The 25,150-nt window shown below is 40.4% G+C and overlaps 1 protein-coding gene across 1 annotated transcript in view; it reads left to right on the top strand.

The window, feature by feature from the left end:
- COQ8A (coenzyme Q8A) overlaps nt 1–25,150 on the top strand; it is a 571,755-nt gene that overhangs the window by 420,992 nt on the left and 125,613 nt on the right. Inside the window, exon 12 of the mRNA XM_044059595.1 lies at nt 3,080–3,187. Within this exon, the coding sequence (XP_043915530.1) occupies nt 3,080–3,187 (108 nt within the window). The remainder of the gene's footprint in view (nt 1–3,079; nt 3,188–25,150) is intronic.

Raw genomic sequence — 25,150 nt, 5'->3', positions numbered from 1 at the left:
CCTTCTATATAGGCAAAACAGAGAGAAAAATAAAGAAAAGAATTTATGAACACCTGTATGCCATAGGTAGGAAGGACCTCACAAATGCACTTGCTAGGCACATTTTAGATTTCCCTGATCATTGTTTTGCATTTTGTGTGTTGTACCAGGTTAGAAATTATATAAGAGGAGGACCCTGGCAGTTGTATCTGGAAGAGCAAGAGTTATTCTGGCAAATTAGAACATGTGCTCATCTCCCCCCAGGGTTAAATGATTTTGCATACATAAAGTATGTGCTTAAACTTAAATCTCTTCTTAGGTAAATGCTATTTGGCAATTTGTATAGCATTTTATAGCAACTTTAATGCGAGACAGCTTCTCTTTGAATAATATAGTTAATTATTTTATTATCCTTAAGCATTCAGTTTTTTATGCTATTGAGTGGTTTTTTAATGTAGCTTGTAACTTTGTTGTATTATATACACTTTATATTTTTTTTTGTATAATAGGTGCTTCTTGAGTAAACATTTGTTTGACACTGACTAAAAAGATTAAGAAAGGAAGGTTTTATAATATGATTATAGGTGTAACCATTTTAAATTGATTCATGACAGTGATTGGTTTATTAATGTTTAATGAATGTGAACTACTTTTTTATATAAAAATAGAGCTGTGTGGAGTGACTTTTGTCTGATGAAGGCTGGGCATTTGCTTAGCTGAAAGCGCTTACCTTGAATAAAACAGTCCGTGCCGTTTTTATCCAGCTTGGTTCTGCTTTCCAGTTTTGTTTTGTTTTTGTTTTAAACAGTTTGAGTGTATATTAGATTTTACCAATAGGTATGACTGCAAGTAAGGGAAAAGAAAAATCTGTAAGAATGGGCTAGAATATTCTGGGGAAAATCAGCAATCGAAACAAGGTATTGGGACCAAATAACTAGGGAAAGGGAGATTTTTTTACTGGGATGAGTCCAAGCAGACATTTGTACTGCAGTTTAAAGGCAGCCTTCTGTACCAGGGACTGATAGCAGAATATAGGCAAAGGATAAGGAACAGGGGAGTGCCACGTGAAATACTAGCTATGGTAGAGTTTTTATTTGAGTCTAGTAAAGAAGCAGCTTTTAAAAGGTAGATACTTAGTAGGGCATTTAAATATTGTATGATCACTATAAGAATCGATCAGAAGAAGCTAGAAACCAATAGGAAGAGAGACTGAAGGCAATTTTCCAAGGAACAATGGATAGACGTGTGGCTCTCGAGTATGCAGAAAAGTTAAGGTTTAGAATATTTACCTGGAAATGTTTTCTACCCGCGGTGGTGGTGCTGTGGTAGCATTGTCGCCTCACAGCAAGACGTTATCCTATTCGATTCTCAGCTACAGCGTCTTCTGTGGAGACGTGCGTGAATGGGCGTACCTTCGTTGAAGGTTGTGCGTTAGGGCCGGCAACTCAGCACGTAAAAATCAACTGCCAATCATTAGCAGACCGGAGTTCCGCTGTGGCAACCCCTAACCGGGAAAAGCCGAAAGACACAACAACAACAACAACGTGGAAATGTTTTCATAGGTATACCCCAGGCAGACTTCAGGAATTTTTTTTACACAGGTAGGTAGCAACATTTATTTAGTTTACATTTGTAAACTGGGAATGTATGACTGGGCAAGAAGCCCATTTAAAGAGGAGGCCCGGGGAGAAACGCTCACTACAGTACATCTAAGAACAGTTACAGCAGTAGTTATTAGCTAACAATAGAGAAATAAGTAATGGAGGAGATTTGATGGGAAATAGAGGTAATTGGAGAACATGTATTCTAGGAATATAACAAGTGGGCAGATTTAAAAAATTCTCAGAATACATTTTCCAAAATTACCTCTCTATTTCCCATCACATCTCCTGCATTTGCTATGTACCTGTGTAAATAGCGAGGTAATTGAGGGAGCACATATTCTGGGAATGTAACGAGTGTGTTGATTTTAAAATTTCCCTGCTGAGTGTTATGTCATAAATGTTGGGGTAGCAAATCATTGTAAACAAGGAAGCAGTTCTTCTGAGCTGGGACATAGGTGCTGAATTGCCTAGGCATAGTAAAGTCTTTGGTTTTTTTTTTTTTTTTTTGGCAGACAGTAGCATTTAAAGTTAATTATTAGAAAATGGATATCAAAATCTAAACCCAACTGTAATTGAAGTTCTGAATATTGTAAAGGAGATAAAAGAACTGGAAGTGGGATCTTTAGAAAAAGGAGAGAGCAAATTAAATAGAAGTAAATGGAATCTGTGGGAGCAATGCATGCAGAATAATGCTCAGGAGGAGAAATGAGAAGGAAAAGGAAGGATTAGAACAATTTATACATGTTAACTTTGTTCGTTCATTATGACATTGCATGTAGTGCATCAAAACATTTTACTTTGTTTTTTTTTTCTTTTGTATTGGTGTATGTGTACCTGTGTCACTATTTCATTTGTGATTTAATAGACGTTAAAACAAAGTGTGTGTACGGGTTCCCATCAGCATCTCAAACGCTGACAATATCGAATCCGATAAAGTCGCCTCGAGAATGCCAAAAGTGCAGAACGTCGAACGGGTAAATGGAAATCTTCGTAAGGGGAGATTTCCGTTTACTTCAATGTAGTGCGGTCTCAGAGTTGGTATATTTAAGTAGCGGGGGGTGTGGGGGGTGCAGCCCCCACTTGGGGGGGATGCAGGGGGGCTTGCCCCCCTTTAGTTTTTTGGGGGGTTTTTGTATCGGCATTCGAAAATTGAATAGTTCGACATTTACTGGTTCGAACTATTCAGTTTTCAAAATGCTGATCTAGACCCTGTGTACAGCTATCCTGGCAATTTCTGTAGCCTGTCTGCTACATTAATTGTGTTCAGAAACGTATTTTACAAATGGCTTTTTTAATAAGTAAAACAACAACAAAATAACTTGCAGAAACAGATTAGAATGGCATTAATGCAACATTTTGGTTGCAAGTAGGATAAAATGGCGTAAACTTTTAAGTTACCTACCGATTCTGAAAACTGAGTATAGTTTCATTGCTGTAACTTTTTTGGTTAAAAGTTGGAGTTGAAATAACATGATACCTTTATTTTGCTTCCACAGCTTTGTAGCAAAATCTTATCCTTGTGCCTGCGAGAGTTGTTTGAGTTCCGGTTTATGCAGACAGATCCAAACTGGTCCAACTTCTTTTATGATCCTCAAATGCATAAGGTATGTTGTAGCATGCACATAACACTGAAGTCTTGTTTCTATTTAAATTATGTAATCATTTTATAATCCAGGTTTGTGTACTGTATAAACTCTTGGCTTGTATTGTCATATGACTGTAACCATGACATTAAAACTCCATTCATTTGCTGTCATTTGGAATCAAAGGACAGTGTCAGGATTCTTAATGTCCTTCTCAGTTGGGGGCATGGTAGAGGAAAAAGTCTTCCTAGCAGTGCTTTTAAGTATGAACCCAGGAAGCAGCTTTTGATTTATTGCATAGCACAGGTTCAGTGCGTTTAAAGGGATCGATCTTTAATTTGACTCGGTGCTAATCGATTCTTTGTATGACTGCTTAAGATGGTAGGAAGAATATCAGGCATACAAAAATGCTTTTGTATGTTGTACTCTCTAGTACCATGAAACAGAGCTACATTTTGTGGTAACATGCATCACTAGTGCCTCTTTTTATCCTATGCTTTGAAGGATAGGAATCTTGCATTGAGGGGTTTTAAGCTGTTTGTCACAATAGAGGACTGCATTGTGGCATCTGGTGAGTTAAATTCAGTGATTCATTTTGCAGCAGTGTATCCGAGATTAAATCCATGACCCAAATAAAATTAGCGTATGCCTGCCTGATGTCAAGTAATGTGGCTGTCCATAGACTTTAATGGATGCCTCTTTGCATACGCACAACTTTCAACCATTAAAGTCTATGGACGCCTGTTGCATTTTCCCCTCAGATTGTCACTGAGGTTTACAGTCGATGTTAAACCTCAGTGTGATTGGCGTTGAGAAAATTAATTTTACAAAGGCTTTTTTTATGCCTGGAAAAAAAGGCCATTATAACAAGAATGCAGATAGGCACTTTGTGCTACATGTAGTGGTATAACAGATGAGTCACAAAAGCATGACAAAATGCTATTGGTATATGTTAAGACCCTTTAGCAGAAATGTTTTGTTTTGAGTTTTCCCCAGGTACCTTAGGCCATGTGGGTATAATCATTCAATCATGCTTTTTCACAACCCAATTTTCTTTTGTCAGTGCAGTTTGGATCTCCGTGGTGTCCCTTTAGTCTCTTAACTGCTTGTCAAATAATCTTTTGAATTCTTTAATGTTTGTTTTATCTGGTTATTTCCTCAGTTTGGAAAAGTGTACATAAACGTGTTACTTAGATTGCACTGAAGTAGTTGTAGGTCGTTGGCTGTCATTTCCGAATCCATCTACATACTGGAGAACTTGGAGGAATAATAAACTGTAGGAGTAAATTCATAGGCATATTGACTTATCAAGTACTGATCACTGGTATTAGCCCCAGACTCATTTCACAAACTGCAGTATTTATGTTGAACAACACAGTTATCCCAAACATTGATCTGTCTGTGAATCCCATTAATACTGTATCTTTGGTTAGTTATTTATTAAGCATTAATCCACAACTCTGCATGTATGTATCAAGATTTACCCAAGGTTGGTCCGGCTGGATCACAAGGGCAAAGCCCAAGTAATTAAACAAAGCCGACCATGAGTAAATCCTGATACACCCAGAAACTGGGCTGCATTTGAATCGGCATTATGTAATAATATTAAAGAAAGAACTTGTGTACTTTTCTTAAATAATGTCTTTGCATAAGGGTGCTGTAATGTTTCTCTGTGTTCTTTCTTGTGTACTGATATACCTCACGTGTATGGGACTTGCATTCCCATGCTTGCACAGTATTGCACTGCAGGAAAAGCAATGGAGAAAAGAGCTGCTTTTTTTACTGCAGAGATTTTATGAGAGTGCAGAACTACAAGGAAAATCGGGTACATTTCTGATTCTTTTAGTTTTGCAGAATGTACCTCATTTTTCTTGTATTTTGCTCTGTCCTATAAGCATATCTCAGTAGAATGTCTGGTCACTCAGTGGTATCGATTTACAGTGGGCATGCTGGTTGGGCTGTCAATTAGTTTTCTGAATAGCAATGAGCCATTATTGTAAAATTAGTAATATACAGTCCCTGCAGTTTAGTGATGATGATGGTAAATGATTTGAAGATTATTTTGGGAGATGGTCAGTTTAGGTTAAGTTTCCACTTCTTATAAAAAGTCATCTTCCAGTGGAGCCCACTGAGACCTGGTTTTAGAGCCTTTGATTTTCTTGCACATCAGTAATTTGCATAATGAATATCCCATAAACTTAACCTTTTGATGTCCTGACTAAAATCAGTGTTGCAGTATTCCTGACAAATGGATTGTCAGAGCTGATGTCCAGCTGGGCTACCAAACCTTTACCTTCTGTAGGTCGTACGTCCAATGTATGACCTCAGCTCATATGCATTGGGGTATAAAAATGGACATACAAGCATGGATTCCCCAGACTATCTCTCCACCAGCCCAAACGCAGGTCATATATCCATCAGACGTTTCACTGCTTGGTTGTAGGTACCACTGCTTCATTTGTTTTATCCAGGTAAGTGCCCTGATGAGAACCTTCCTTTTTAACTTATGTTTTACCATTTGAAAGTTGTAGATTTCAGCTAGAAGAAAAAAGTGCGAATACAGTAGACAGACATATCCTGTACAAGGACTTGTATATCAAGTGTGTTTTGTTTTTTTTTGCTTAGCCCCACAACACAATCACAAATCCTGCTCTATTTGTCAGTTATTTATTCAAAAATCCTCTGGTCTAGGCTGTCTCTGCTTAACACCTTTCTCGAGACCCAGGGTCTTAAACACCTGGCCCAGTTCAAGATTGCTGACTCCTCAACCTCTGACAATTCTCTTCCGCCAAAGAAAAAGCTTGAGGCCTTGGACATATTAGCAGTCTAACATTTCTGACTGACATACCTGCTGAGGTTACATAACCTATGGTACATCAGACTCCTGTTCATTTGCCCTCTACTGAGACCCTGTCAGAGTTCGGTATGGCTCTTGAGGCCTTACAGACTGCCAGTACTGTCGAGGATCCACTCATATTTTCAGAAGGACTGCAGTGTGTCCCACAAATTCTAGTTGGGGATAAGATCCCAGGCTAATACAGATCAGAGAGAGTTCCAGACCACTGTGCCTCATCCAGACAGATGTCACACCTAGAAAGTAAAAACAGAAGATTAAGCAAGTGGCCTCTCCCTCAGCAGCTAGGGACAAAGAGTAGATGGACTTTTCGCAAGGGTTGTTTAAAGCAATTATGTCCTTAAAACCTTCCTGTTTTAGATTTTCCTTTCCACAGGTTACTCCTGTAAAACCCACCCTCATCTCCTTTCCTTTTAATAAGGAGCAGGACAATGACTCAGACCATTGTCTAGACTGTCTCTCTCGGATGCGTTCCCTAGGACAAGTCTCCTCCATCAATGGGGGCTCCCTCTCACCTGATTCACTTATTGAGGAAGCTTCCTTTGGTGAGACTGTACAGAACATGATGAAACATTTGGCAATCTACTCAGATCTCTGATGTCCAGAAGAGGTGTTACTCCCTCTTGGGGATGAGTACCCCTGCCCCATCTCCAGTCCCTCCTGTCCTTGACACTTTCCAGTCCACCTCTTCTGCACCTGGCTCTCTGCCTGCAGCTCCAAAAGACCAGAGAGGTTTAACAAGGTCCCTGATGACTTGATTACCTACACAAGAACCCAGTGGCAGATCCTTCAGCAGTTTCTCTCTCTCTTCAGATAAGCCCTCTGAGCTGCTGCCCCATGCTTTTACCCTACCTACAGGCAAAGATGTAGCTTTAGATGAATGGGGAAACTAGATTTATACCTCTGCTACCCTTGCTTTTAGGCCAATTAATTTACCAGAATTAAATGACTAAGTATTTGATCTCTATTCTGGCCTGCTTGAACAAAGTTATCTTTGATCCTCCCACTGCAGACTGTAAGAAGCAGATGCAAAGCTTACTTTCGCAGGCCACTGAAATTGCTAGACACAGCAGTTAGTGCAGTTATGATGCCTTAGAAGCTTCTTCTAGGACAGCTGGCACTGGATCAGTTCTTCACAGGTATGCATGGCTTTGTAATCAAGCTATTCCTGAGGATTTCAAATCTAAAATTCTAGGTTCATCTTTGAACAAAGACTTAGTATTTGGCTGTCAGTCAACCAGTGTGTTCAATATTCTGCAAGACCAAAGTAAAACCATGAAAGACTGCAGGCAGATCCTACTCTCCTCAGTTCATAGATACCATAGGAACTACCCAGCCAAATTTACTTCCTTCATTAGAAAGGACCCTAGGGCAATTCCAAAACAAAGAAAACCCCTAGGAGCAGATATTGTGAAAAAAATCATCAAGAGACAGCTGTGCCATGACTTGGGAAAACCACTCCCCACTGAGAGGCATGCCTCCAACTCCTGAAAACCAAATTTCTGTTCGGACTCCCATGATTCAAAACCAGTTGAATCTGGGGACAGTCGAGCGAGTCCCAAAAGAATTCATAGGAAAAGGGTTTTATTCCAGGATTTTTTTTGTACCAAAAAAAGGAAGAGCAGTGGAGACCCATTCTGTACCTGTCTACCCTGAAGACGAAGGTCCCCTCATTCAAAATGCTCTTCACTCAGACCGTTCTTCCTTTCATTCACAGGCTTTTAGTGTCATTAGATAAAGGATGCCTTCCTACACATCCCTATCTGTCATTCCTGCAGAAGATTCTTCAAGTTTTTTTCTGGCTTCTCACAGTTTCAGTTTACTGCTCTGCCTTTTCATCTTTCCCCAGCTGCAAAAGTGTTCACAGTGCCTAACACATGTAGTAGCCTTCTGTAGCACTCATGGAATTCATATTTTCCCCTACCTGGACAACCTTCTGATCCAGGCTGCTTCTCCAGAAATCCTTCTTTAGCATCTTCAGTTCATGCATCACTTCCTGACAGGTCTGGGTTTCACCATAAACTACAAAAAAATTACACATGGTCTCTACACAGGTCCTGGTGTTTCTGGGATACAGACTGGACACACAGAAAATGCATTCCTTCCTTCCCCAGAAAAAGATTCAATCTGTCCCAAATATTTCCAAGACCTTTCTTCTGCATCCCGTTGCTCCACAAAGAAGAGACTAAGGACCTTGGGAGTCATGTCCACCTCCATTCCTATGCTTTCCTTGACCAGACTTCACAAGGATAATCCAGTGTAACTGAAGTCTGTGTGGTCCCAGCACTACCATCCCTTAGACACTCTGATCCCCCTCCTTCATTGTATCAAGAAGGAGCTAACTTGGTGGAAATGGCAGTTCATCCTCAACCCAGGATTACCTTTCCCTCCTCCTCTTCCTCTTCAATGGGTCCTCACAGATGCCTCAGACAGGATATGGACAGCGCAGTGATGCAACAATTTGCATTGTCGCCTCATAGCAAAAGGCTCTTTGGTTCGATTCTCAGCTGGGATACCTTCTGCATGTCTTCCCTGCATTGATGTGGTTCCTCCCACTTTATAAAGACATACATCTGAAGCATTTCTCCCCAGGCCTCCACTGAAAATTGGCTTGTTCCAAGTCCGACTTTTCCGTTAAATAAATGTTAAATAAATAAATATGGGGGACCTGGACATGATTTCACAGAGTGAAGGGGAAATGGCAATCCCGGTTCCTGAAAGAACACATCAACCCAAAAAATGAAGGCTGTTCTGCAAACCCTTCAGATTTTTGTTGCCCACATTTGGGAACTAGAACCCCTCCAAGTGTTCACAGTCATGTAGTACATAAGCAAGCAGGGAGGCACCAGGTCTTACCAACTATGCAGGTTGGCACAGGAGGTATGGAATTTAGCAACACAGATGAACATCACGCTAACAGCCACATACAGTCGTCCTCCAAATAATGTGCTTAGCAGACTGCTTGTCACTACCTGGGGACCCCTACAAATGGACTTTGAACAGAGAGATCTTTCACAACATCACACTTCAGTGTGGCACACCTCAGATGTGCTCTTTGCTTCTCCAAGCAAACATCAACTCCCCCAGTTCTGCACCAGAGGCCTTTGTTTCACAGCCTGGAAGACATATACCTTCTTTTTCCATTGGGTAAGGAAATTCCTCTGTGCCTTTCCACCTCTGCCTCATCTTCCGAAGATCCTTTGTCTAGCACAAAAGGAAACACCCAAACTCATACTGACTGCATGGCAACATTGGTTCACCCTGCTTTTTCACCTTTCAAAAGGAAATTGTAGGAAAATCCCTTTACAACTGGACCTGATATCTCAGCAAAAGGGATTGCTCTTCCACCCAAATCTTCCATCACTCAGCTTTACCCTATGGATGATAGGATTTTAATCCTTCAAAGACATCTTTTCTCGGAAGAGGTTGCATAAGTCCTACAAGAGGCAAGGAGACCTGCTACTAGAAAGTACAACACTGTAGAGTGGAACCGGTTTTCTTTCTGGTGCTGCAAAGAGAGGCAGGGTCCACTGTTAGCATTTGTCCCTGTGGTTCTGCAGTACGTCTGTGAACTTCTTAGCTTAGGCTTGCCCTACTCTTCCATAAAAGTTCATTTGTCTGCCATTTTAAGTTCATAGGTGTTTACTAGGCTAATGACCACAAGGGCGGTTTTAAGCCTAGCCATGCATCCCAAATCCCTCAAGTTCTTATGCCCTTGATAAGTGTAAGCATGGGCCTGGGAAGTGAACCATTTACAGGTTACCTGTTTGCATTAGACATAGGTGCCAAGCCAGGGATGAATTTCCATTTTCCCATCCAGTTGTCCAAGTTGCACTTGAATTGGGTTAGGGAGGAACTCTGCTTCACATGGATGGGGAGCCTGCCTGTTTCATAGGGTAGTCTCTGGGATACATACCTATTTCTCCAGTGTTAATGTTTGTTTAGTTGTTAGCTCCCCAGTTATGATTACACCTAAGGTCAGGCTTTTCCTCTGATGAGTTCTTCATCATAACCCCCCCAAGAAAACCCATCTCTTCCCCTCTGTATCCTAATTTTGTGTTAAAAAAGCTTACTGTGCCTCACTTTGATCCATCTACTTTGAAATTTTGTAATTGAAAACCATCCTCCTCATGCCCCTCACCTCTACCAGGAGAGATCTGAGCTACAAGCTTTCATGGCCATTCCACCCGTTTGTATTTTTCACAAAAACAGGATGACTCTCAAAGCTAACCTATGCTTCTTGCCTAAGGTAGTGAACAAGCTCTCTGTCAATCAGGCTGTTCATCTCCCCACCTTTTTTCTGAAATCCACAAAATGTGGGAAATGATCTTGCAATCTGTAGACATGCACAGGCAACTCAGATTTTACCTGGACAAAACTAAATTCTTCAGAAAGACTGGCGACCAGCTTTTTGTATAATTTATAACCTCTAACCTGGGTCAGCCAGTCTTCAAACAAACTGTTGTTTCCTGGATTTCTAAGGCTGTCCTTCTATTTACACTATGGTGTAAGGCCTTACCGTCCTGCCCTAAATACATTGTACTAGAGTAGTTGCTTCCTCTGGGACTTTCCACAAAGGAGTATACTCCAGGCCTATTTTAGACGTGGCTACTTGGTCCTCTGTACACACAGTTACCAAACGCTACAGAAATTGATGCCTTCTCCAGGTCCAGCGCAGCCTCTGCTAGGTCAGTCCTGTCCAGGCTACTGGACAGCTCTTCTGTCCTTACCTACTTCAGCTGTAGAAATCACCCATTTGTCAGGAATACTGCAACAGTGCAACCATAACAGATGTCCTACTGATAACTGTTGCAGTGTTCCATCTCACCCTCCATCCCCTGTTCTCTATCTCATCTCCATCTTCAGTTGTCTCCCTCTAGCCTTTGCTGTCTTGCATGGGTGTGGGGGAGTTTTCTTATCAAATTCAGGCTACACCCATCCTAGCTGACAAGTCTCATCCCTTGGTATTCTTCAGGCCGCCGTCATAGTCTGGTGATCCACATTCTTAACGTCTGTCTTTCTACTCCGACACATATGAACTGAGGTCATTCATTGGACATACGACCTAGAGAGAAGGTAAGGCTTAGGTACCCACTCCAGATGTCAGCGGTGACAATCCATTTGTCAGAAATACTGCAGCAGTGATCAGTAAAACATCTGCTGTTATGGTAAGTTCTTACACAGCTGTACTTTTTTTATACAGAAGGCCTTGTTTTTACTAGGTCTTCAGCTTCCTGTCTTGGTATACAGTCTAAGCTTTAGGCTAAGTTTATTACTGATTCAAAAAGTTTTTTTTCTGTTGCTTAATATTTGGAACAATACATAGTACTTTGAAGCTTAACTATTCTATTTTTTTTAAATTTCTGTTTATTTCCTTTCGGGTTTTGTCATTTAAGAAATATGTTAAATCATTTTGTTTGAGCTACTTAAACAGGTCAGAATGTGCTGTAAACTGTCACATTTGCTTTGACTATAGCTCTAGAAGTCATTAGTATGTGTTTATATTGCTTTTGGAGTATTCCTGTCTAAAATGTAACACCTGATATTCTGAGCTGTAGAACTTGGCAGAATAAAATGAGATGCCAGCACCAAAATCTCAAAATCACAAAGGGAGTCAAAAATACAATGGTATAATTAGTATAGTAATCAAGAAAAGTTGGGTTTATTTGCAGATGATATTACTTTGTACCTGATAAATCCAGAAAAGTGTTGTGGAACATTTTGAGACTGCTTCCGGAATATAAAATTGGTGACAATAAAACCAAGGCTGTAGCTTTAAATTTATGTACCCACACACACATTGGTTCAACTTTACCCATATTTATGGGGGGACAATAAGATGAAATATTTAGGAGTATGGATTAAAATGGTTTATTTTATGGCAGCTAAGGGTATGTGGGAAGAGATTAAACAAAAGATAATACAAAACCTGAGAAACTGGAGCTATTGTTTATGAATATGGATGTAAGGTACAAGCAGTGAATAAGTTTTAATCCCTTTAGCTTTATATACAGGTCAGGCATATCTATATCAACCAGAGAAGTTGTGGACAATAATTAATACATAATTGAAGGAATTTATCTGGTAGGGAATATTGCAAGAGTTAAGTGGAATAAGTTGATCTTCCCAGTAGAACAAGGTAGTTTAGGATTACATGATTTAAAGGCATATTTTAGAGCTACACAGTTAAGGATCATGTACGCAACACAAGGAGTTTATAATTCAAAATAAAATGGAAATGGATAATGATTAAGCAGAGAAGTTGTTCAAGAAATGGAGTGAGATTTTGGATGCAGATCCTTAAGGAAAATAATAACTATAAAGAATATTATATTCATAAAGTAGCTGCAAATATTCTAAGAAGTAAGCCACACGAGAATTGAGAAAGGAGATTTTGCCAAAAGGATGACTGCAAGTAGGGGCACAGAAAATAAGCAAGAGGGGACTGGAATTTCCTGGAGAAAACTGGTAAAGGAACCAAAATATTGGGAGCAAATAACTACAGCAGGAAATGTAAGAGTGGAATAAACCCAAGAAGACATTTGGATTGCAGGTTAGAGACTGACTTCCCTGTCAGGGATTAATATCAGAGTACAGGAAAAGAGAAATGAATACCATAAGTGAAAGACTTGCTCTGGTAGAGTTTTCATTTGACTCAAGAACAGAAGCTGCTGTTAAAAAAAAAAAAAAAAAAAAAAGAATAATTAATAGGGCATATAAAATATTGCATGATAACTATAAGAATCAATCGGAGAAGGTTGAAAGAGATTGGGAAGATAGACTGGAAAAGCAGTTCACAAGGAAATAATAAAAGGACATATGTATGGCTCCCAAGTGTAAAACAATGTCGAGAAGGTTAGGAGCTTTGCTTGGGAAGTGTTTGCATAGGTATTTTTATACCGTAAGCAGACTTCAAAGAGTTTTGCTCAGATATCAAGTGTTAGAGATGTAAATGGGAAGATGGACATAACTGGGAACATATGTTTTAGGATTGTAATGATTTGGCAGATTTTAAAAATTCCATACCAAGTACTCTCAGAAATACTGGCTGAGCAAATGGCTGTAACTAAGGAAATTATTCTTCTGTGCTGGAGCACAAGATCTGAATTGCCTAAACATAGTAAGGCCTTGATATGTTTAATTCTCTTGGCTGACAAAAAAATAGTTACTAGAAAATGGAAATCAAAGTCTAAACCAACTGTTTTTGAAATACTGGATATTAGAAAAGTGCTAAAAGAACTGAAAGAGGAATCTTTAGAAAAGGGAAGGAGCAAATTGTATATAAATTGAAATTGTGCGAATAATGCTTGCAGAAAAGTGTTCTGGAGGAGGAAGAGTGAGGTTTAAGCGAAGGTAGGAATTCCATCGGTATTGTAATGTTGTACTGATAGTTACAAAGAAAGGATGTTATAATGTCTGTAAATGAGGAAAATGTTAATATGGTTTGTTTTCTTTTCTGTTAATATACATGTGCCTCTGTCTAGTCATAAGCAGGGGGGGGGTAGGCTGTAGCCCTCATGTATGCAATAGAGAGGCAGGAATACGCTAAGATGCTGAAACCTGGGATTCAGTATGTATTACCACAGTTTTATAATGTTAGTGTCAAAAATTATACGCTGGCTTTAAAGATAATGTGCAACATTTATTTACACTTTGTACTGTAATTATGTTCTCATCAAGTAAAATAGGCTATGTGATTCTAAAATATGTATATTTTTATTTTGGTTTCATCATTAAAGGGCTACTAAGTTTTAAAAAATTGTTTTATATTTGCTATATACCATGTGAGTTGTCAAGTTTGTTTCCTGATTCTGTGTTATCTGGTGACACTTTCTAATGATGTCTTAGGAAGGTGCAAATAGTGTGCAAGTCAATGCTGCAAGGTATTGAAGAGTCTCATAATGCCAGGAATAGGTATCGAGATGCTGTAACATTCTGTGATGCTGAATCTTATTACCTCTTTTGAGTGCGGCCCAAACTTGAGAATTCAGCAGAGCAGCTGAGCCTAGCCTGTGTTCACCAATGCAGCCGCTCCCACCTGTATGTCAGACCGAGGATTCAACAGGGCAGCTGAGTCTAGCCTGTGTTCACCAACGCAGCAGATCCACCTGTATGTCAGACCTTGCTGTCTTTACTAGCAATACCAGGCCTAACACACAGGTGAAGCTGATTGGCCATGACACTGTCCAGCAAAGGAACTCTCATCTGTGGAGTGGCTTGCCTATTATTTCTCCATTCTCCTATCCAAGACAAGAGACAGCTTACCAGGCCAATAGCCCACCAGGGAAGTAAATATTATAAAAATAGAGCACTGTGCAAGCCTTCCACACAACAGTTTGGACAGTAGTTCACAGTATGCCACACATTGCATTTGCAACTTTTGATTTAGATTTAGATTTCCATTTTGTAGTAATTGCTTCTTTTGGATGCCGAGTGGTTGAACTTAGAAAGACTTTACTACATGTAAGCAATTCAGATCCTATATCCCAGCTCAAAAGAATAATTTTTAGTTACTACAATTTGTTCCCCAACTTTTCTGTCAAATTGCTCTCTAAGGAGTTTTTAAAGTGTACCAGTTTATTTATAGTCCCACAAAACATGTTCCCATTTTACTCTCTTACTATCACATCTCCAACATTTGCAGTGCACTTGAGGAAAACTTCGGGGAGGGGGGGTAAAATACCTATGCAGAAGCCTCCATCTTGGAGAGTCGTACAGATTTCTTCCTGTTGTTCCTTTGTCATTTTTCTTTTTAGTCTGTTTTCTCTAATCTTCTCTGATTCTTAATAGTTATCATGCAGTATTTCATATGCTGTACTATGTATCCCACTCCTTATTGTCATTCACAATTTTTCCAGTTGATAAAAAGATGCCTGACCTCGTAAGATTAAGGGGGGTAAAGCATTTTCAGCTATCCATGTCCATAATTAATAATTTATATTGTCTTAGTTTTTTTTAATCTTCTGTTTAGTCTCCTATCTTAACTGCCATATTAGAATTCATTATAATCTGTACACCTAAATGCTTTGTCTTTTGTCCCCATAAGTGTATTTCTGGACCAGTTCACACATGAGGTCATATTTTACCATTACAGCTTTTGTTTTATCTCCATTTATTGTATATTCCAACAGAAGTTGAAATTATCTCAAACTGTTCCACATTTGCAATATGTCCTTTTCTGGATTTATCGAGTACAAAAATATCTGCAAATAAAGCTAACTTTTGATTACCGCACCAGTTTTATGATTGAAGTTTGTGAATCTGTTCTCTTTCCTAAGAGCCCTAAATATAAAACGAATAGAGGGGAAAAAGCGTATCCTTGCCAGGTTCCTCTTCTGAATTGCAGCCTTTCAGACAAGAACTTGCCCACTTTAATTTCTGCCTCTGAGCCTTCATTATAGCCACCTTTTAGCCCTATTATTCTCTCAGGGAATGCAAATGATTCCATTACCTTACTCTTAAAATCCCAACTGACTGTTTGCTTTCTCTGTATCAAAACTCCAAGATGGCTGCACATTGAGTAACAGCTTAATTTCAGCTCTCAAATTTCGGCAATGTGCTTGTAAGCACAATGCCTGAATGCCAGCAAAAAAGAAATGAAGAGAACCTGAAGAAAATAAAGCACAAAAAGTGAGGAATAAACCATGACTGGGACAAGTTTTGCAGCTATTCAGCAAAGTTTTGCAGCTATTCAGCAAGAAGCAGTGCAAGCTCCAGCCTTGGTGCACAATATACGTTCCAGTAACCTAGAAGGAAATAAAGTCCTACGTACTCAGAGCTGATTAAAATAAACAAACACTGATGGAGTACATCAACTCAAATAACAAAAGGCTGGATAAAATGGAAGAAGCTTTAAACAGATTCAGATGGTGATAAATCTGCAAAAATTGGAGGTCGAAATGAAGAAAAGGCTGGCTGAATTTGAGACTGCTCAAGAAGGGATGTTTCAAAAATATAACAGAATTATAGGACCGAGCACATTGGGAAAACCTGAGATTATCTACTCTACCAGAGAAGCTGGAAGGAATAGACTGTATTAATTTTATGAAAATAAAATAAGCACCTAGACTGACAGGAGGAGGAGTTAATTGAAAGGGCACATCATGTGTATGCTCCAAACCTGGCCATGAGAAAGCAATCTAGACCTTTTAATAGTAAAGATGCAATCCTACCAGCAGAAAGCGTTGATTCTGACAAAACTGTGGCAGTAGGACAAAGTACTAAAAGTAGGAGACTGTATAGTGTTTGTGGAAAATAGTTACACACTGTACACCAGGCAGAAGAGGAGCTTAATCATGGAGTGTTGAGAAGCAGACATGAGATTCAAAATGCTTTACCCAGCTTAATTCAGAATATTCTTTCCTGGAAGGACAAAATCAATTTTTATGCAGAACATGTTAAGGAGGAAATAAAATCTTGTCCAACAAAAAGTAGCTGTGAAACATTAAGAAATTCTTCTTGTTTTGGTAATGAAGACCACAGAGAGTGTGTGCCAGTGAAACCTTTTCCAATGTTTCAATGGAAAATACTTGAGAGAGAGAAAAAAGCACAAGAGTTGACTAGAAGAGCCAAGAGTACATTGGAAATGAAGCGGAGACTGGGTTTAGCAGATGGTGATACAGGAATAAAATCAAAATTTGTGAAACATGACAGAACAAGAAAACCTAGAAATATTGGACTTTTTGACTTTGGTAACTTGTGGGGGACTCTCAATCATATGCCCTACATAGTCATTGTTTGGAAGAACACTTAGTTAACTCTGTCCCTCCTCCTCCTGTCTCCTAAGTAAAACAGGCTTTTCTTAATAGTATTTTTATTAATGCGTGATATAATCTGCATGCTATAAAGTAAAGTTTTCTCAATTATTTTCAGGTATATTGAGGATACTAAAGTTAAACAGGTGCCCCTGTGTTTTTTTTCCTCCTCCTCTCACTCTCTGATCAAAACAGAATGATACAAGAAAAAACAATGTGCTTTTTCTCATTCTTGATTACGAAATGACTGGATTAAGGCCCTTGGCTTGATCTAATAAGCTTTAAGAGAAAGCAAATAAAAAAGAACTTTGAATTTAAGAAAGTTTTCTTCTAGCAAATAAATAAATGCTTATAGAAGAAGCTCTCTCTGGTTATCATGGCTCCATGGAGACAATCTGAAAAAGAGCAATAAAACAGATTACTACTTTCTGTCAATGGCTTTCTTTCACTGGCTAAGTGATGATGTTTTCTAAAAGCATTGAAGTGCTCTCCCAATCTGGGAGAGCAATAAAGATAAGACAGAACCAGACAGCACTTAGTAGAAGCACAGGCTGTACAGTGCATCTTAGTATGGATAACCTTCTTTTAGGTTAGTCCAGATCAGTGAGTGTGGCTCAATTTAGGACAGTTGTTCCTGTTAGGATGGTAAAACTTGAATATTTGACTGTGTACATAGTTTTGTATATTAGTATTAAGTTAATAGTTTTTAGGGGTGTATTGGGAATTTGTTTCTTTTGGTTTGAGGGCTTTCAGTAACTTGCCAAACATTAGTGTATACATGTAACACAAAAGGTGGAACTAGATACTTAACAAAACAGCTGTTGCATGTAAAAGTTGTGAATATTCACTTTTTAACATAATGACAGCTTTCTATATTACCTTTAAATGTAAATGGTCTCATGGATATATACAAAAAAGAAAGGGGAGGCTGACAAAGGAAAATACAACAAAGGAGGGTTGATTTTTGAAAAAAAATATGAAAATATTTGCAAGGAAGATGAGAATTCAGTAGCTCAGTAGCAGAAGTACGGAGTGAATTTACATATTCCCTAAGATACAAAAACTTGGCTAGACTAGACAGAACTTGCATTTCTTAGGAACATGTGCATTTAATTGAAAGTTTTGATATGCATCCATTAACTGTTTCAGATGATGGGCTAATATTAACTAACATAAAAATGCATGGTGGTGAAATAAAAATGAGAGACTGTTGCTTTCCCACCTGTCTGTTGAAAAGGGAGAAATTTAAGGAAGGGATATTGGAAATTATTCGGGAGATAGAGAAGATAGAAATTTCTTCTGAAAATACAGCTAGGGAGTGGGATAAAATTAAAGTGGAGTTTAAAAATAGGGTGGAAATAAGAGAGAGATGGTTAAGAAGAGTTATTTAGAGGGACTGACAAATGCTAAAGTATTGCAGAACAAGGACTCTTATAGAACAAGAGGAGGAGCAATTGCAGAATGCTAAACAGGAATAAAGGATTACCTCAATGATATGCATGAGATTAGAAAGATTGCTGTTAAGCAACTATTTCCCGATAACACCAGAGCACAAAAACTTTTAGCACAAAAACTTTTAGCACAACTCTGGCAACAGAAAGTAGAAAGGGTTGTCACCAAGCTTAAGGAACCTGTAACAAGGAAGGTGACAGGAGTTCTGTAGAGGTACTAGGGAGTATTTCAGAAAGGTTATGAAAGTCTGTATAAAGCAGAAATGAGGAGAAGCACCAACATCATTTAAGAAAATGGTGGTGGCTCAGATCTAACTTCATGCCGGCGGCACATTGCAGTTCTAAACCATGATTATAAAGTGTTTGTCTATAATGGCTAATGAATGGCAAAAGTGATGACAAAATTGATAGATATGGATGAATGTGGTTTTGTGGAGGGGAGGCAAACATTTGACAACATTTGTGTTGGTGTGGTTTGATGTCCTTCAAGGATGCATCTGCAGTCTTTACAAATGGGTTGTCCTGTCGTCAGGCAGCCCTTCGGTCGGCCGGATTCCAAAGTCTGGGTCTGGCCTCGGCTGGTGTCGCACTTCACCCGACGTCATTGCGGCAGTTATTCGGGTATAAAGGCATCAGCCGACGCCATTTTCCTCAGTCTTTCTTGCCGCGTGGCGCCCGAAGCAGAAGCTGTTCGCAAGTGCCGGTCGGTCAGATCCAGAGATTACTACTACCGAATACTACTTCGAAGACTTCTATAAAGCTAAGTACCCCGTTGGGGACTCTTTCTTGCCTCAGCCGATGTCAGAGAAAGTTAATAACTGTTTATCTTGTGGGAAACAAATACCTCATAAAGATTTCCACTCCTATTGCATACATTGTTTAGGCCCAGACCACGATGTAGCAGCTTGTCTAGCCTGTGCTTCTTTTAACCGACGGACGCTTAGACGTCGGTCAGACTTTGCTGAATAGATTTTCGGCTCCGATTTTGCCTACATTATGCCGTCGGATCCTCCGACTACACAAATTACCAAAAAACGCAAAGAAAAGGACCAACACTCGCGGTCCGCGGTTTCGGGTTAAGCAAACCACGAGTGTCTCGGTTTCGGCCGAAACCGAGCAAGCGGTTCTTTCTTCAGCCGATATCATGCCTTCTACCGAGGCCTCTTCTAACCTGGTAGAAACGGCTTCTGAAATCCAACCTTCTGTTGCGGTTTCACAGGAGTTATCAGACACCATTCCCCTGGATGTTTCAACCCCTGCACGTGGAGCTGCTAGGCCTCCTCCAGCTATGTCTATTAAGGCCTTTGCCAGGGCTAAAGCAGCCAAAGCATCAAAACCTGTGCCTGCCAAGCCCCCTTCTCACAGGCCCAGCACCAGCTCCCACATGCTTTCTTTGGCTGAGGATCTCATCTCTTTAATTTGTGGAGCCCAGCCTCATCCAGACAGGGCCTCTCCCTCCTCCAGAAAAGAGGCCTAGAGCAGAGCCCCCTGAGACAGTATCCACAGATGATTCCTCTGATGACTCAGAACATACAAACCCTCCTGAGGCTTCTTATTCTCCTTACGAAGACTCTGATGCTGAGGAGTCCATCCCTTCAGCCTCTCCTCCTGAGGAATTTTCCTTTGGGGAAACCTTGCATGCTATGAGGGAACAATTTCAGTGGCAGGGCCAAGATTTCTCAGACTCTAGAAAAAGGCTTAGGACCTTTCTACATTTGCCACAGCATAGGCCCTTAGCTATACCTCCAGTTCTTTCTGTTGTTGATGATGCATTTAATGATGTTTGCACTGCTCCTGATTCTTTACCTCGGGCTCCTGCTAAGCCCGATAGGTACTACAGGGTCCCGGACACTCATCACCACTTATATAAGGCTCCTTTTGCAGATCCAGAGACTATCTCCCAGGGTCCTAAAGCTGTAGCCGCTACTTCTTCTAAAAACCCCCTCCCCTCTGAAAGGGAATCCAGGTCCTTAGAGAGATGGGGTAAAAAGGTTTACACCTTTGCTACTTTGTCAGCTAGAGCTTTGAACTGCCAATTTCATATGATTCAATATCAAGAGTTTATGCTTGACCAGTTGACTAAAAAGCTGTCCTCTGAAGAATCTTTAGAGAAAAAGTATGTTCAAGTAATGGTACATAACATACAGCAGGTTAGTAACCATTCTTTAAAATGTGGCTATGATGCACTGGAGGCTTCCTTTAAATCAGCCATGACTGGCACAGTTATCAGGAGGCATGCATGGTTGAAAGAACAGGCATTACCAGACCATGTCAGATCTAAGCTTTTGGATGCACCTATGGACAAGGTCAATTTATTTGGTTCCCCTGCACAGCAGGTACTAAAAAAGATGGAAGAGAAAGCAAAATCTGTACAAACAGTGAAAGATTTCTTACAAGTTCAACCTCCAAGGTTTAGCAGGAACTGGCCCTCCAAGAATTGGTCCTTTCCGGAATCCTCTAAGGCACAAAGAGGTAGGAATAGGCGCTCTAGAGGCAGAAACCAATCCAGGGGTGCCTACAGGGGTCGCCAGTGGCAGGGTAACAACCAACGAGGCACGGATACAGCCACCGCCACTACAACAACTCAATCACAGTGACTTGGCGGTGGCACCGCCTACCAGGGAACAACTAGAAGCACCCTTAGGCGGAAAGCTAACCTTATTCTCAAGAAACTGGCACTGCATTACAGGAGAAAAATGGATTTTGCAAACTATAGACCAAGGTTACAGGTTCCATTTCCATACTCTACCAGAAAAGAGAGGAATGCCAAACCTTCCACCTACTCAAAGGACAGAAGCTCTAAAGCAAATATCTCAATTATTAAGAATGAGAGCTGTGGAAAAGGTACCATCTATGGAGCAAGGAAAGGGATTTTACTCCAGACTCTTCCTGGTACCAAGAAAAGAAAACAAATGGAGGCCTATTCTAGACCTGTCCACTTTAAACACATTCCTCATTGTCCCAAAATTCAAAATGCTGACCCTACAGCAGCTTCTTCCCATGCTGGGCAAGGAGTCTTGGCTGGTAACTCTAGATCTCAAGGAGGCATACCTGCACGTCCCCATAAGACCAATTTGCAGAAGATACCTCAGATTTCTTGCAGGATCAGAGCATTATCAATTCTCAGCATTGCCCTTTGGCTTATCTACTGTGCCCAGAGTGTTCACGAAATGCCTGGCATCAGTAATCGCTCATTGCAGACTTCAGGGGATTCAAATCTATCCCTACCTGGACGACTGCCTGATGCAAGCGGACAACAAAAACAAACTAATAGAAGACTTACAAAGAGTCCTCTACCTGCTGCAAGCCCTGGGATACACAGTCAATACAAAAAAGTCAAGGCTGATTCCATCCCAAAGAATAACCTTTCTGGGTGCAGAACTGGACACATCAAAACAAATGGCATTCCTAACTGCAGAAAAGAAAGAGCAACTTCCTCTCTACTTCTTGGCATTAACAAAGCAGAACCATCTAACTGCAAGAAAAGTGCTGCAAGCTCTAGGCTTCATGGCATCCTGCATAATACTGGTCCCTCATGCCAGGCTGCATATGAGAAAGCTACAGTGGTACCTAAAGAATTTGTGGTCCCAGCACAAGCACAGCCTAGAAACCAAAATTCCAATGATCCCATGCCTGAAACAGGAGTTCCTATGGTGGGCTCAGGCCTGCCAATCAAACACAGGATTGCCCTTCTGCAAAAGCCAACCAAGACAAACCATCACGACAGATGCCTCAGACCTCGGATGGGGGCACACATGCTGGACAAGTGCATTCAAGGCCTATGGACTCAAGACCAGCTGCATCTGCACATAAATCTAAAAGAAATGATGGCAGTAAAACTGGCAATCCAGGCATTCAGGCCTTTCTCCAAGAAGGCCAGTTGATGATAAGGACAGACAACACCACAGTTATGTGGTACATCAACAAACAGGGAGGCACACACTCATACCCTCTATGCCGGCTGGCACTGGACCTATGGGATGTGGCTCTGAGCTACAACATTCAGTTACAGGCAATTTATGTACCAGGGAAGGAAAACATTCTAGCAGACATATTAAGCAGAACTGCAACAGATGCCCACGAATGGATGCTGCATCCGGACATCTTCAAAACCATCACAAGAAAATGGGGATTACCACAAATAGGCCTGTTTGCATCCCCTTTCAATCACCAGTTGAAGAAATTCTGCACAAGGACTTACCACCCACTTGCTTGGAAGGTGGACTCACTCTCTTTCAGTTGGAAAAGCCTGACAGCATACGCATTCCCACCACTTCCTTTGATGCACAAGGTGCTTCTGAAGATCAAAGAGGAACGTCCGAGGATCATTCTGATAGCCCCTCACTGGCCAAGACAACATTGGTATCCACTGCTGAGGAGCATGTCCCGGGAACAAATATGGACACTGCCCCTGATCCCATTACTGCTAACACAGAACAACTACAACATCCTGCATCCAAACCTAAAAACTCTGCAGCTAACTGCCTGGAACATTACATAACAGCAATTAACCCAAATTTATCCCAAAGGGTTAAAGACATAATCCTGGAGGCTCAGAGACCCTCAACAAGAAAGAATTATGCAGCAAAATGGAAAAGATATCTCATCTGGAGTACTGCAAAGGGGCAAGATGTGACACTGGTGAACATAGCCAACATCCTGGAGTATTTGGCGGAGCTCTACCATACAGGCCTGTCCTATTCTTCCATCAAGATACATGCATCAGCTATTTCAGCAGAATACAGCTTGGATCCTCCTGTCTTCTCGCATCCTCTGCTCAGACAGTTTCTGAGAGGAATTAAAAATGTAAAACCTCCCAGGAAACCTCCATTGCCAGCATGGGACTTGAACTTTGTGCTAGAAAAACTGACTCTTCCTCCTTTCGAACCAGCAGCAACAGCAGAATTGCAATACTTATCCTGGAAGACTGCTTTCCTGCTGGCAATAACTTCAGCAAGAAGGGTCTGTGAACTACAGGCATTAATGGCAGTGCAACCCTTCCTGATCTTCCATCAAGACAGAGTATCCATGAGAACAAATCCTACATTTATGCCTAAGGTGGTATCCAGAGTCTCTTTAAATCAGGCTATCCACCTTCCTACATTCTTCCCCAACCCACAGAACAGGGGAGAAAGGCTCTTACATACCTTGGATGTACACAGACAATTACGCTACTACCTGGACAGGACAAAAAACAATAGAAAAACTGACCAGCTTCTGGTAGCATATGCAACAGGAAAGGAAGGAAAACCAATTTCTAAACAGACAATCTCCAAATGGATAGGAAATTGCATTAGATTTTGTTACTCCTACCATGGAAAGAAAACTCCAGAGAACATCAGGCCTCACTCCACAAGGGCTACAGCCACTACCACAGCTTTCTTACGAGGAGTAGCTAACAAGGACATAGAGGCTGCTACTTGGACCTCCGTGCATACATTTGCCAAGCATTATAACTTACCTCTATACTCTAGATCCCGTGCTGGTTTTGCCACTGCTGTTTTGCAAGGGATCCTAACTACACCATAATCTCTTCTCATTTCCTCCTCCCCTAGTTTAGCTATGGCATTCTACCCATTTGTAAAGACTGCAGATGCATCCTTGAAGGACATAGTACAGTTTTGTACCTACCATAAATGTAGATGTCCGAGAGGAATGCATCTGCAGTCAGGATTACCCACCCTCCTTCCCCTCTGAGGTACTCCTAGGGTATTTGCCAATCTTCAGCTAGCTTGGGGGGGATCTATTATGGTGCATTTGTTTGTATATATGTACATACATGCTTATTTTGTGTGTTTGCTCTCTACTATTTGGAAACTTTGGCATTTATCCAAATTTAGCCATCCAGGAGGGCACCTGGCATCTCGGGCAAGAAACACTGAGGAAAATGGCGTCGGCTGATGCCTTTATACCCGAATAACTGCCGCGATGACGTCGGGTGAAGTGCGACACCAGCCGAGGCCAGACCCAGACTTTGGAATCCGGCCGACCGAAGGGCTGCCTGACGACAGGACAACCCATTTGTAAAGACTGCAGATGCATTCCTCTCGGACATCTACATTTATGGTAGGTACAAAACTGTACTTTTTCATTTATATAAATGTATGATTGCTTATGTCATAAGTGATGGTTTAATAAAGATGTTTCTTGTTTAAAAAGGGGCAATAATTGAATAATTTATGTATTGTTGCTTAGGTTATATGATATATAGCAATATATGTGAAACGGTGTTTAATTTTAACTTGTTAATATAGTTTGAGTACTTTTATATAAATGTAAATGGGTCTATATCACAAGTAATAATTCAATAAAGATGTTTACCAAAAAATAAAATTAACAAAACATTGATGATCCAGAGTGAAGCAGAATGTAAGAAAATGTGACTGTTGTTGGTGGGTCTTGATGCAGAGAAAGCATTTGACAGAGTAAGCTTAAAGTGGCTGAGTTCCTCTCTGATAATTTTTCTTTGAGTTCAGGAACAAGACAGGGGTGTCCTCTTTCCCCTTTTTATTTGCATTATAATTAGAACCATTGGCAAAGAAAATAAGGGCATCAGAAAGTCAAGGATATAGTTGGTATGTTATTAGGAAAGAGCTGGCTGTATTTAGATGACATTATTTTATACCTGATAAAACCCAGAAAAGGGCATTTCAATGTTGTGGAACATTTTGAGTCCGTTTCAGATCTTTTTGGGATACAAAAATTAATGAAACTGAATTAAAAGGCAATAGCTATAAATTATGTACCCACACATTGTTTCAGCAATATTCATATTTATCGGGACACAATGAAATGAAGTACACAGAGGTATGGGTTAAAAAGGAATTCTGGTGTGGTAGCTAAGGTTAATGCGGGAAGAGACTAAACAAAAGGTAATACAAAAACTGAGAAATTGGAAGCTCTGTTATATTTGGATATCGATAGC

Source organism: Protopterus annectens, chromosome 1.part2 (assembly GCF_019279795.1).
Source record: "Protopterus annectens isolate FY-2018-M chromosome 1.part2, PAN1.0, whole genome shotgun sequence".
NCBI lineage: Eukaryota > Metazoa > Chordata > Ceratodontiformes > Protopteridae > Protopterus > Protopterus annectens.
This window is presented reverse-complemented; position numbering and strand designations above follow the sequence as displayed.